The following is a 12603-nucleotide window of genomic DNA, read 5'->3' on the forward strand; positions in this document are numbered from 1 at the left end:
CTAGAGTGCTGTGGTGTCAGCCTAGCTCACAGCAACCTCAAACTCCTGGGCTTAAGCAATCCTCCTGCCTCAGCCTCCTGAGTAGCTGGGACTACAGGCATGCACCACCATGTCCGGCTAATTTTTTCTATATATTTTTAGTTGTCCAGATAATTTCTTTCTATTTTTTAGTAGAGACGGGGTCTTGCTCTTGCTCAGGCTGATCTCAAACTCCTGACCTCGAGCGATCCTCCTGCCTCGGCCTTCCAGAGTGCTAGGATTACAGGCATGAGCCACCGCACCCAGCCCATAATATTTATTATTAAATGAAAGAAGCCAGCCAAAAATGAGTACATACTGTGTAATTCCATTTATTTAAAGTTTTATATAAACAGGCAAAACCAATCTTTGGTGATAGAAGTCAAGATGGTAGTTACCCTGGGCTTGGGGGAAAGGGTGTGACTAGAAAGGGGCCCAAGGGAAGGTTATGGGGTTCTGGTGCTGGCGATATGGATGTGATCACATCGTGAATATTCTTCAAGCTTATGATTTGCTGTATACATACAGAAAATTACCTTCAGTAAATTAACAGAATTTTTTTTAAAATTCAGGATATTATGGGGGTACAAACATTTTGGTTACATGTAATGCATCTGCCTTGCCCAAGGCAGGGCTACAAGGGTGTCCTTCCCCCCATACAGTGCACTCCACTTCCATTACTTGTAGGTTTACGGCCCCCACCTGACCAGCACTGCAAGAGTATTGCTACCATGTGAACCAACACCTTAGTGTTGGTCACTTAGTACCAATTTGATGGTGAATACATGTGGTGCATGTTTTTCCATCCTTGTGATACCTCACTTCGAAGGATGGGCTCAATCTCTATCCAGGGTAATATAAGAGGTGCCAGTTCACCATTGTTTTTTGTAGTTGAGTAGTATTCCATGGTATACATATACCACAAATTAAAAAGCTTCTGCACAGCCAAGGAAACTATCATTAGAGCGAATAGACAACCTTCAGAATGGGAGAAAATATTTGCTTTCTACACATCTGAGAAATTAACGTCAGTAAAAAGTTAATTTGCCATAGGCAAAACAGAAATCTGTTATCTTAGCCAAGGCTTTTCAGTGGCTTGCCGCAGTACTCAGAATAAAATCCAAAGTCTTTACCATGGCCTGCATGGCTATACACACATGATATGGCCCCCGGATACCTCCTCCACATCATTTCTTCCACCATTATTCCCCTTGCTTACTCAGCTCCAACCACATGGCCTTCTTGCTGTTATGCAAACACAGTAAAACTCCATTCCAACCCAAGACTTTGTACTTGCTGTTCCCTCTGCCTGGAACACTCTTCCCTCAGCTTGTCACATTGTTAGTTTCTTATCATGTAGGAACCAGCTCAAATGTCACTTCTTCAAAAAGTCCTTCACTCAACACTCCATCTGAAGTAGATTTCCCAGTGACTCTTTATCATATAGCATTATTATTTTTCATAGCATCTGTAACTAGCTGAAATGATCTTGTTTATTTTATGCATTTCTTCCTTGTTCATTGTCTATATTCCTCAATAGAATGTAAACTCCACTAAGACTAAGATCATGTCTGCTATATTTATTCATCATTTTATCTTTAATGCCTGACACGCTGCCTAGCACATAGTCAGTGCTCATATAAATGTTAGGGTTGAATGAATGAATGAAGATCCCTGGGCGAGCTGCCTACTAGGTTATAGCTGGGATATCTCCCACAAAGAAAGACACTTGAGAAAGTATCAGCCATCCTGTTAAAAAGAAGGCTTTGTTAGTACAACCTCTCTTCTCTTGTCCACTTCAGGTTGCTGAGGAGAAAGCTCAGAGCTTTCCCCAGTGGTCCCATGAATTTGGCCAATAAGGATTTACTCTATGCAAAGTGCTTTAGATAAAACATCTCACCCTAGGTTTGGAGAAACCAAGTGGAACTTAACTTCTGTGCCCGACCCCCAGATTCTCCAAAGAAAAATAAAATATGGTTAACAGCCAGTGGAGTTCCTCTCTCTGATCTTATATTCCTGAGAGAACATTGACTTATTGTTGCTTCATCTCTGGGACAAGTAGTGAATATAGGGAAAGCCTTATAGAAAATTTTTTGATAAACAACAGATGTCTTTAACATGTGTTTGAGATCTTTCTTCTCATTTTTCCATGTTAGGTACAACAACTATGATCGCGCTATCATCAATACCGTACCTTATGATGTCGTCCATCGTTGGTATATGGCACATCGGACTCTAACAGTAGAGTTGAGGAGACCTGAGAATGAGTTTTGGGTCAAACTAAAGCCTGGCAGGGTGGGTCCTAAACTCTAAAGATGTCAAGTAAGCTCGTTATACTGAATCAGTTGAAGAACGGGTACTCATTTAATATGTGAGTCACAGTATCAATATGTTGGACAGGAAAAAGAGAAAAGAGTCCTGGGTGTTGGCCCTGGTCCTGCCACTCACTCGCTGAATGACCTGGAAGCAGGCCCCACCCCATCTCTAGGCATCAGTGACTCTATTGATATGATGAGGGGGTTTAACTGGATGATTCCTAAGGGTCCTTTCAGCTTAATGAATCCATTTTCTTAAATCTTGATATTTCCACTGGATGAAGAACATTTTCAGCTTAGCATAAAACATAATGAAATAGTTTAGCCCTTTGAGAAATTATAGAATAAGAAGTAAAGAGAAAGAAAAGAAAAAGAAAGAAACCAACTACCTGATTTGCTTTGCTAAGAGAACATTTACTCAAGAAACAGAAGCACCTTGAGTCCAGGGCCTATTACCTACTATTGCCTTTGTAACTTCCATTTAGCCTACTACAGGGCTATACACATCTTAGTTTCCAAAAGTCCGTTTAATTTCAAAAGAAAAATGCCTCATTGAATGTAACCAGAGAACAACCTAAAGCTTTTCTTTTAAATGATCTCTTCTGATTTAGGTTCCTTTGGTCTGCCCTTCTTCTGATGATGTTTTTTTGTCTCTCTCTTTGCCCATTCACAGGTCCTATTTATAGACAACTGGCGTGTCCTACATGGCAGGGAATGCTTCACTGGCTACCGCCAACTCTGTGGCTGCTATTTAACAAGAGATGATGTATTAAACACTGCTCGTCTCTTGGGGCTTCAGGCTTAAAACTGACAGCATCAGGATTATGAATACACCTGGCACCGTCGCTACCAGAATTTCGTATCCGTAGAATAATACTGTGTCAAAACCTACTTCAGATTGTCTCCTTACCCCATCCCACAAAACAGAAGCTACCCCTTTCTTTAGTAGGGGAAACTTGTTAAAGAGTGGGGCTCTTCCCCAAGTGACAACATGGGCCCACATGTTTTTTAAAGCTTTTGATATAATTTTGGTCAATCTATTTTAGAATTATAATCTCCACACAAATAAGAAAGCAATAATAGTCACAAGGTAAAAATTTTTTCCAACTAGATCAGTTAGAAAGAAATGCAGTCTAGAAATAACAAAATCTTGATAAAGCAGCAATTTGCAAAATTTCTGATCTTAGGATACCTGAACACTCTTAAAAGTTACTGAGGCTCCCCAAGGAGTTCTTGGGTGTGGGATCTTTCTATTGATACTAATTATATCAGATATTAAGACTGAGAAATGCTTAAAACTCAAGAACACAGAATCACACATTCCTCAGCCACCAGAGAAATGACAACATCACATGTCATGTAGCCTCTGGAAAAGTCCTTGTATACTCATAAGATAATGAGAATGAAAAAGTAAATATCATCTTAGTGTTATAAAAAATAATTTTAACCCACAGACCCACTAAAAGGGCCTCAGGGACCCCTCCAGATGTCTTCAGACCATACTTTGAAAAACCCATGGGCTAGAGGATACCTCGGAACAGTACAGTCCTTTACATAGGCCTGTGGATTGAAGGGTTTAGCTTGAAACCCTAGATTTTTCTCTATAGTCTAATAGAACTCCAGACATTGTAGGAATTGCTTGGCAGCACAAGCTCAGCAATAAGGTGGGATCTGAGTTCAAATACAGTGCTTTATTTTCTGAGAAGTGTTATCTCCATCCAAATCGTCCCTCAAAGAGTTCAATTAGGAAGTCACAACAGCTCCTGTTGAGCAGACTCATCAGTTTGGTAATTCTGTGAGGGATAATTGCAGAAAGTTTTTAGAGACTTGTGAGTTTCCATGTTTACGTGCTCACACACACATGCGCACGTGCGTGTGCGTGCACACACACACACACACACACCAAGAGAGAGTACACAGGGTTGTTCTGTAAGATTGTTCAGGGAATTCAACATGTTAGATGATGTGCCCCCAGAGAACTGGAAATTACTATCCAAGTTTGTATTTTGGCAATTTGCTGGCATTTAGGATGTAATCTGTTTTCTTCCACTTCTGCTGGTCTTTTTTTCTCTCTCTCTTAAAATATTATACATGATATTTGCCAAGAATTGACTGGATCAAGTTGAATATCTTTCTTCTTTTATTTTTTAACTGGCTTCTTTTATGTAAGGAGGAGGGGTGGTATGAGGCTTCTTTTCCCCCAGCTTTCATTGGAAGTGAAGCTGTACAATAACCACATTGACCACTGTAGAATGATGAAAGAGAATCTAGGCTAGGATGTACATAACAGAAAAAAAAAAAAAAAGCATTATTAGTGAAGCTAGGAGTCACCAAGCAAAGCAAATTCTGTATTCTGACAGAGAATGGAGCCTAATCTGATATTTTCAGGGAGTTCCTAGGTCACATTTGGTAGTCTATGCATTATTTTATTGACCCGTCCAGTGCTCCAAAATGTGTTCTAAAAATATTTCTGTATTTTGTTTGCACTATATAGGAATTTGGGGGATCGTCCATGAAATTTGTTTTCCTCTAGGTCAAAGGATTGAGAATTAAGTTTATTATCAAAGCATATAACCTTTAGCAATCATAACAGAAGTAACAACATTTTACCATGCAATATTTTCTCTCTACTATTATGCACTCCTCATGATATGCACAATTAGTTTTCATGAGGACATTTACCTTTCTTGAAATTTTGTGTAAATTAGCCTTGAAAATTATACCATAACTGAGGTCAACACTTATTTATGACAAGCAAAGGGCATCCTCATGGCCCTGGAAAGATGAAGACCAAAAAAAAAAAATCAATTTTCCCCCATCCCCCTCTCCCCTTTTACCTTCTGTCTCTCCTGGAACCTTGATTCATTACTTATTTCACCCTCCTTTTCCTAAATTTTCAATCAATCCTTCTCAACAGTGTACTCCCTTCAGTACATTGAAGAAAGAGAAAAGGGAATTATTTGAGTGCTGACTATGGTACATTGAAAATTTTCTATGTGAGATGTTTCTTTTTTCACATCTCTTCCAGGTGTCCCTGATCATATAAGCATGGGTCTGTGTCTACCAAGCTCACTATAGAGTCACTTTTACCTTTTGCTATGGTGGGATGGGATCAATAGGGTCAGGCCACAGCACCTGACACAGTGTCTTACAAATAGTCCATGACAGAGATTTGTAGGAAGAAGAATAAATGAATGAGTCCTTTTCAAACAAACTCACCAGAAATTACCACATTCTCTGTAAGTATGTCCTTTTGTGTTTGGCAGTTCACTGACACTGAATTTTGTTCACCTTCATCTATAGTGAGCAACCATCCCTGTGTACCTGGGACTGAGGGGTTTTCAGGGCTGGAGAACTCTCCATTTTAAAACTAGGAGAGTCCCACACAAACAAGGACTGTTGGTTCGTCACCCTGCCATCTTGCTGAGAGCTACATATTTTTCTTTAGCTGCCATCACTGGTTCCCATTTCTTTCGAAGTGTTTGTAGATCACAGACTGTGTAGTCCACGAGGAAGAGGAAAAAAAGATGTACGAACCATGGTGTGCTATGGTGGTTCCCACAATAGGGTCCCCAGACCAGCATCATTTTAGAATGTCTCAGAAATGCAAATTTTCAAGTCCTATCCCACACTTACTAAATCAGAAACTCTGGGCATGGGAACCAGCAGTTTGCTTCAACAAGCCTCCAGGGGATTCTAATGCACTCCAAAGTTGGAGAACCACTGATAGGAAGAGCCCCGTTGCTGAGTTCTAGGCCCAGTTCTAGGCCCACTGACTCACTAAATGACTTGAGGCATCTTCTGCTCCTATTTTGAGCTTCAGTTTGCTCTTCTGTGAAATGAAAGCCTTGGACTAGGCAGCATCTAAAGGCTCTGCCACTCTGTAGTTGTGTGACATTGGTCATTTTGTTTGAGTTTGCATTGCTTAAGTTTCCTCATACGGGTATAGCAAAGGAAATACCTACCTCACAGGGTTTTCACAGTCCATCCAATAAGATCTTAAAAGAACCAAGGCAATATCTAGGTTAGTTTTGCAAATAGTTTGCAAACATAAATTTTTTTTTCATGTTTTCTAATTTTGCCTCTTCCAAAGATGGAAGCCTGATGATAGAAGGAAATTAACATATTCCGCATTTTTCCCCCTTACCAGACTCTTGCAAAATACCTGTCAGTTGTTAGAATCAAAACCATTTTATAGGACATGTCCATATCACTGGCCCCAGGGTGCTCTTGGGCATATTGAAGATCCACTCAGAGCCAGCTCACAGAGCCAGAGCTCAGCTGATAGTTGTGAGGCCGGTTCGTGTCTGTGTCCTCACCTCCCTAAGCCTGCAGCTCATCAGAGCCAAAGACCCTGGCAGAGTTTGGTGGTACTTCTTTTTTTGTCAGACTTACAGCCAGGGGGTGATGGGTTTGTGGGTAGCTCCATCCTAGTCCTTGACTTTAAAGCAGTGAGCCTGGCTTTTGCCCTCCATCTTGTTCAGGGTACTTTTGGACCACTACACCTCACAGGAGCTTAGCTTCTGGCTCTTCTGGCTACTATGGTTTGCTTCCAGACCAGCAAGCCTGCCAGTTCAACACAGAGGCAGTTGTGTTTTTTTGCTTTGTTCATGCCTTTTGGAGTTTGCCTTTTTATAGTCTGTCCATCATTGCCACGTGCTTGGAGCAGTGGGCTTTCCATAGCATGAGCTCACTGTACCATCGTGAATGGAAAGTCAATGGAAATCTTTCCCGTGTGGATTTTCCTCTTCCATGATTCCCTAAATTGGGTTTACAAAATATGACTGCACAGTTTCTTGATGATTCAGGCTTATCATTGTGACTGTCTGTTTTTGTGCCAGGTTGTAAAGCTGTATAAAACCCTTAGCTTGATTAATGTATCCCAAGCTTCCTTTTTGGGAAAAAAAAAATCAGGCATCTTTTACAATTGTTTTAAGCCATGTTGGTGTGTATCATATAGATTAATAGTAGTGTTCTAACTTACTTTCTGTGTGGGCAGATGAGCAGTGCAAACTGAGAATCACAAGGGTTGATGCTGTGCAAACCTGTGAAGTCAGTGAAGGATTTTCTGTTAGCCCCATCTTTGTCCATGGTCTACCCATTGATGGCAGCCATTCCCTACAACTCAGGTACTCAGTATCCTCTCACCTTCTCCTTTCTAGCTCCCTCTCTGATGCCTTGACTGAAGCACCATAGTATCATAGGAAGAGCATGAATTTGGACTGACCTGGGCGTGGATTCCATCTCTGACTTTTACTAGCCTGGTGAATTTTAGGAAGCTTCTTTCCTTTCTTGGGGCTCTGTTTCATCATATGCAAAGTGTGGCTAATAAATGCCATCTACCTGAAAAAGCTATGATGAAGTATGTACTGAGGTCATGTGTATAAAGTGTCTGTCATAGTGAACAGCACATAATAAACACGCAGTACATAGTAGCTGTTTATCATTGTTGCCAGTATCATTATTTGAGAGAAGAGGGGGGAACAGGGCTAGCCTGTGTCTTTGACAGAAACCAACATTCTATTTAGGGAGAAGCACCAAAGTCATGACTGTCAGAATTGGGAAAATATGTGAAAATGCTGGAGGTCAGAGAGAGTAGACAGGTCATGAAGCACAGATATGTTGGCAAGGCGTCTGAACTTCTAGGCCTGAGGGTTTATGGATAGGAAGTTCGGTTTGGATTTTGGTGGCTTGTGTTGAGGGGTTGAGAGCTGAAATGGCAAAATTGTCAGAGAACAGGTGAGAGAGCCTGATGAGACAAGCTGAGTCAGCAGAGTTTTAGGGAGAGTGGCTTGGTAACAAAGGTTTGAAGGGTAAATGAGACAAGCAGGCAGACACCCATGTCCTTGATGGATAGCTAAGGTGGAACACATACTTCCACATCTAACTTCACCACCTACCAAAACCCCACTGAAATGACCAGAAAATGATTTTTGAAAGAACATAATTGGAAAAAAAAAAGAGTGGAAGAATGGGAAAGGAGGCAACAACTAAATTTTGGATGCTGAAAAACTGATGGATGAGTAGCACTTGACTTATCAGCTCCAAGAAGGCCACAAACCAGGATTCTGAGACCTTAGTGGTAAAAGCAAAAAACCAACCTAATTTACCTCCCACTCCCAAGAATCTTTAAAAGCTGCCACAGGTAACTCTGGAAATAGAGGTGAAAGGGGTGTGGGCGCCAAAATAGTGAAGGCTGTTTGAAACCCATTTAAGAAGTAGATTCACTTCCAAATACCCTCCTGCAGTCAATTCCAGTGAGGGGCTGGCCCTTCCCTGCGCTGACAGAAGTCTGGAGGCCCCCAAGCAAGGGCCTCTGGCCTGGGAGGAACTCCCAAATCCAGTCAAGGGATGGGGTCCCATATTGAAAACAGAGGTGGTGGGGGGATTAAGTGGAGGTATGCATCCTGAGGGCTGTGAATCTCCAGTCTTCTTCCTCGACTATGCCCCTAAAATTCTGGCGGCTGGAAGAGTCCTCCACGGGCCATCTGACCAACAAAAGAGTAAAAGATCTAAGGATACTGACACTGAAGTTTCACCAATAAAGGGCTCAGCTGGATTATTCTACGATGAGGTACATAGCTTGATACTGTCAGGGAGAGGAGGAGGAGGACACCTATTCAGCTGAGGGTACTTAGTTTTAGGATGGGAGGAGAGATCTGAGCATGTTAGTTACTGCAAGGAAAGGAGCCAGACAGAAAAGAGGGAGAGATTAGAGATTCTGGAGAGAGGTGGTAATTGATGGAGTGAGGCACTTGGGGAGGCAGGATGGGATGGAATCCAGAGCACAAGTGGAAGTGACAGCCTGAGGCAAAATGAAGAACCTTTCTCCCCCGCTAGGATAGGATGAAAAGAAATGAAATGAGATTTGGTTGAAGACTCAATTCAATCTATCATTATTTTGCTTACTATATCCAAGGCATTGTGCTGAGTAGTGTTCATTCATCCATCTACTCATTCATCCAAAATTTTTTGGAGCAACTACTATGTTCCAGGCCCTGTGCCGGTGCTGAAGATACTGAGATGAATCAGACAAGGTTCCAGGCCTCAAGGAGCTCACAGTCATGGGGCAAAAGTAGACTCACAACATAGGGTGATAAGTGCTGTGAAAACTGAGCACAAGAGGCTGTGAGAACACAGAGCAAGGGACACTGTACAGTAAAGGGAATTAAGCAGATATGGAAATGTATGTAGAACAAGACATAGACTGGTCTGTGTGTTTGAAGGCAGAGAGATCTCATCCAGCAGGGCCCATCTGCAAAGGTTTCATGAAATTAGATGGTCTTTGAGTTGAAACTAGGAGAATGCCTAGGGTTTCTTTCAACTTGCAATGATGCAGGGGTTGGTGGAGGGGTGCCCATCAAGAGGGGGAAACAGATGCAAAGATCCAGAGGCAAGAAATTGCAAGAGGACATGTTCAGGGAAGAGGGGGAGACCCTGGTTGAGCACACGGTATGCCAAAGCAAGTAGCAGAAGGTGCAGTCGGGAAGTAGGAATAGGATGAGATGCAAAAATGTCACTGAAGCATCACCCAAAAATGCAGCCAGGTTGAACTACTGGATTGTGTAAGGAACACTGTACTGTGAAGTGAGAAACTTAGTTCCATTCTGGGCCCAGCTCTGCCACAAACTTGCTCTTGGTATGGTATGTGGTGACTCAATTAATGTCTCTGAACATTGGGTTTCTTCATCTGTTAGGGTGTAAACTTACGTAGGAGCTCACGGCGCAGGTCGAGAAAAATTTCTCCAGACGAAGATTAGGATAGAAAGAAGAAAATGTTTATTTTACTTTTCCAGATGGAAAACAGCCAACATGGAAGTGAAAAAGAGGAAGATAATGTTGGCAGAGGGAACCAGGTACTCAGGCTTTTTATTTAGGGGTTGTAAGGGGGGTGAAGAAGATTTATGGCTGTAATCAAATTAGCAGGGTACTGTGAATTGTTGTATCCACTTCTTGTTGTTGTTGTTCTTTTTTTTTTTTTTTCCTTAGTGGCAGACAGATAACAGAAGTGGTTGCCTTTCCTTTGGAGACAGACTTATCACTTAATTGTGATCTTGTCATTGATTCTGCCCTTGAAATATAGTTTTGGGGAGGAACTGAGGCCTATACCTCACATCCCTGCTGTCCACTCAGGAACTCCTCCAGGCTGTAAAAGCACATTCTAGAAGATAGTTTCTAGCAAATGTAAAGAGAAAGATTTACATTTCCTTTCTATCTGTTTGGCTCTTTTCAGATGATGTGAAAACAGAACCCCACAGGGTGTCTGTCAGTGAGGGGGAGAGACAGAGAACAGAGAGAGCACTCATACAATTCATTTTATCCCTTACTGTGGGTTAAATATTTTTTGTTGTTGTTATTTCACTATTAAGGCTGTCCTTTCATCACCTGTCAACTGGTAGCAAGCACCCTTTCTTGCCTATCTCACAGGATTGTTGTGAGGAACGCATGAGTCAATGTACATGACAACATCTCTTAACAAATCTTTAAAGTGGTGGTGCACACATGTAAAGGTTTATTATTGAGGAAATGCACGTGCTGGGAACACATCAACTGAATAATCGGGGGAGCAAGTTTACTGAAATATTCTCCTCTGAGAATCTAACAAGTTCTCAGAACTAGTTGTTAGGTAACATGGCAAGTGAATCAACTCCTGTTAATTTGGTATGTCTATACATCAAATTTACATACAATAAAAATACATCTGTACTATCCTGGTAGCCTACTGATGATCGTAAAACAGAAATTATTCTTTTAGAAACTGAACAGCTTAAGAGGACAGACAAAAATCTGCACATTTCCAGTTGTTCTTCATTCACTCAACCAACATTCACTGATCACTCTGCTGTGCACTGAAGGCAGGCACAGTGGGGGCCAGACAAATACAATTTCTGCCCTGAAACAGGTCCCCTTCTACCACGGGAGGCAGACATATTAGCAGACAATGTTAATACCAGGTAAGCACAAGAGGTCTGTGGGAGCTCAGAACAAGGGTACCTACACCAGTCTTTTGCGGCTGAGGTTATATTAATATGAAGCGGTAACATTGCCCTGATTTTACAGATGAGGAAACTGAGACATAGAGAGCAAGTGACAGAGCCAGGACTCTAACCCAGGTCTTTTAACTCTGAGTTCTGCCTCACCACAGCTGCCTCTTTTGCTTTGTAAATACGTTAGGCCTAATGCATATATATAGCAGAAGCTGAGTTCTTTTGTGTGTCCCTGCTCACCCTAGACTACCTGCTCCTTTCCAGAGATAGACAGGAATTTTGGAGTTAGGGCATCTCCATGTGTCCAAAATGTTATATTTCAGATATTAAAATAATAATAATGATAATAAAAGTTTTCACCTTGTAAGTTCCTTTTGAAAGTTTCTCAAGATTCCAGGAGTGTGTGTGTGTGCACAAGTGGGTGTGTGTGCATAGGCGATTGGTGTAGGGAAGGTTGGGAAGCACTGGCATCTGCATTTTCTACAAGCCTGGGTAGAGAGCAAATGAAAAGTGAGCCCCAACAAAAAGGAACTTGCAGAAGAAGACAGTAGAAAAGAACCAATGAGAGAAAAGAGTTCTCAGGAGACACCAGGAAAGTGGTGTCTTCTGGCCACATCTACTGCTTCATTGGCAGTTCCATAAGAAGTACATATAAGGAAAGCGGTTTCCTTCATCGTGTTCTTTTTCTGGGAGTTTTGTGGGAATTTCCTGGTGTTGTGTGAGTCATAAAAGGAAAAAGAAACAATTTCAATTTCTGGTAATATTGCAGACTACGTAACCTGAAATCCCTCTTTGCTACAAAACACCTAGAAAAGCTAGGTTACTAGTGGTCCGTGGTTGCCAAAAATGACATCCTATGACTGTCTCGGAGTCTCAATCCATTCCAACACTGAAGTCACTGGGGGAAAAAAATGAGGTGATTGTACTAAGTAACTCCTAAGATCCCTTCCATCTATTTCTTTACACCCTATCATTCTTCAGTTCTTGTATTCATTCATTCACTTATACATTTACTGGGCACTGATTCTACATCAGGTATTGGCTGAGGTATGTTTTGGTGAGCACAAAACTGAAAGGTGTGGTTCCTGCAGTCAAATAGCTTACCATGTTGTGCAGTGGCTCTTGACCGGAGCTCCACATCAGAATCACTTGAGCGGGCTTGCAACAATGCACATGCTTGCCCTCCCTGCTCCCCTCAAGATTCTAATTTCATCCTGGAGGGAAACAAATAGCCTGAAATTCTTTCTGTGTTGAATTCTAAAACCCAGAGCCTGAAGGGAATT

The 12603-nt window shown here is 41.7% G+C and overlaps 1 protein-coding gene across 4 annotated transcripts in view; it reads left to right on the forward strand.

Annotated features, from left to right (window-relative positions):
- The window catches only part of TMLHE (trimethyllysine hydroxylase, epsilon), a 97382-nt gene extending 92794 nt beyond the window's left edge, over positions 1 to 4588 (forward strand). For all 4 annotated transcript variants that reach the window (XM_069462969.1, XM_069462966.1, XM_069462968.1 and 1 more), the window contains 2 exons: positions 2175 to 2313; positions 3007 to 4588. In XM_069462969.1, coding sequence (XP_069319070.1) covers positions 2175 to 2313; positions 3007 to 3138 — 271 coding nt within the window. In that variant the 3' untranslated portion in view covers positions 3139 to 4588. The remainder of the gene's footprint in view (positions 1 to 2174; positions 2314 to 3006) is intronic.
- The last annotated feature ends 8015 nt before the right edge of the window (positions 4589 to 12603 follow it).

This window comes from Eulemur rufifrons, chromosome 30 (genome assembly GCF_041146395.1).
Source record: "Eulemur rufifrons isolate Redbay chromosome 30, OSU_ERuf_1, whole genome shotgun sequence".
Taxonomy (NCBI): Eukaryota; Metazoa; Chordata; class Mammalia; order Primates; family Lemuridae; genus Eulemur; species Eulemur rufifrons.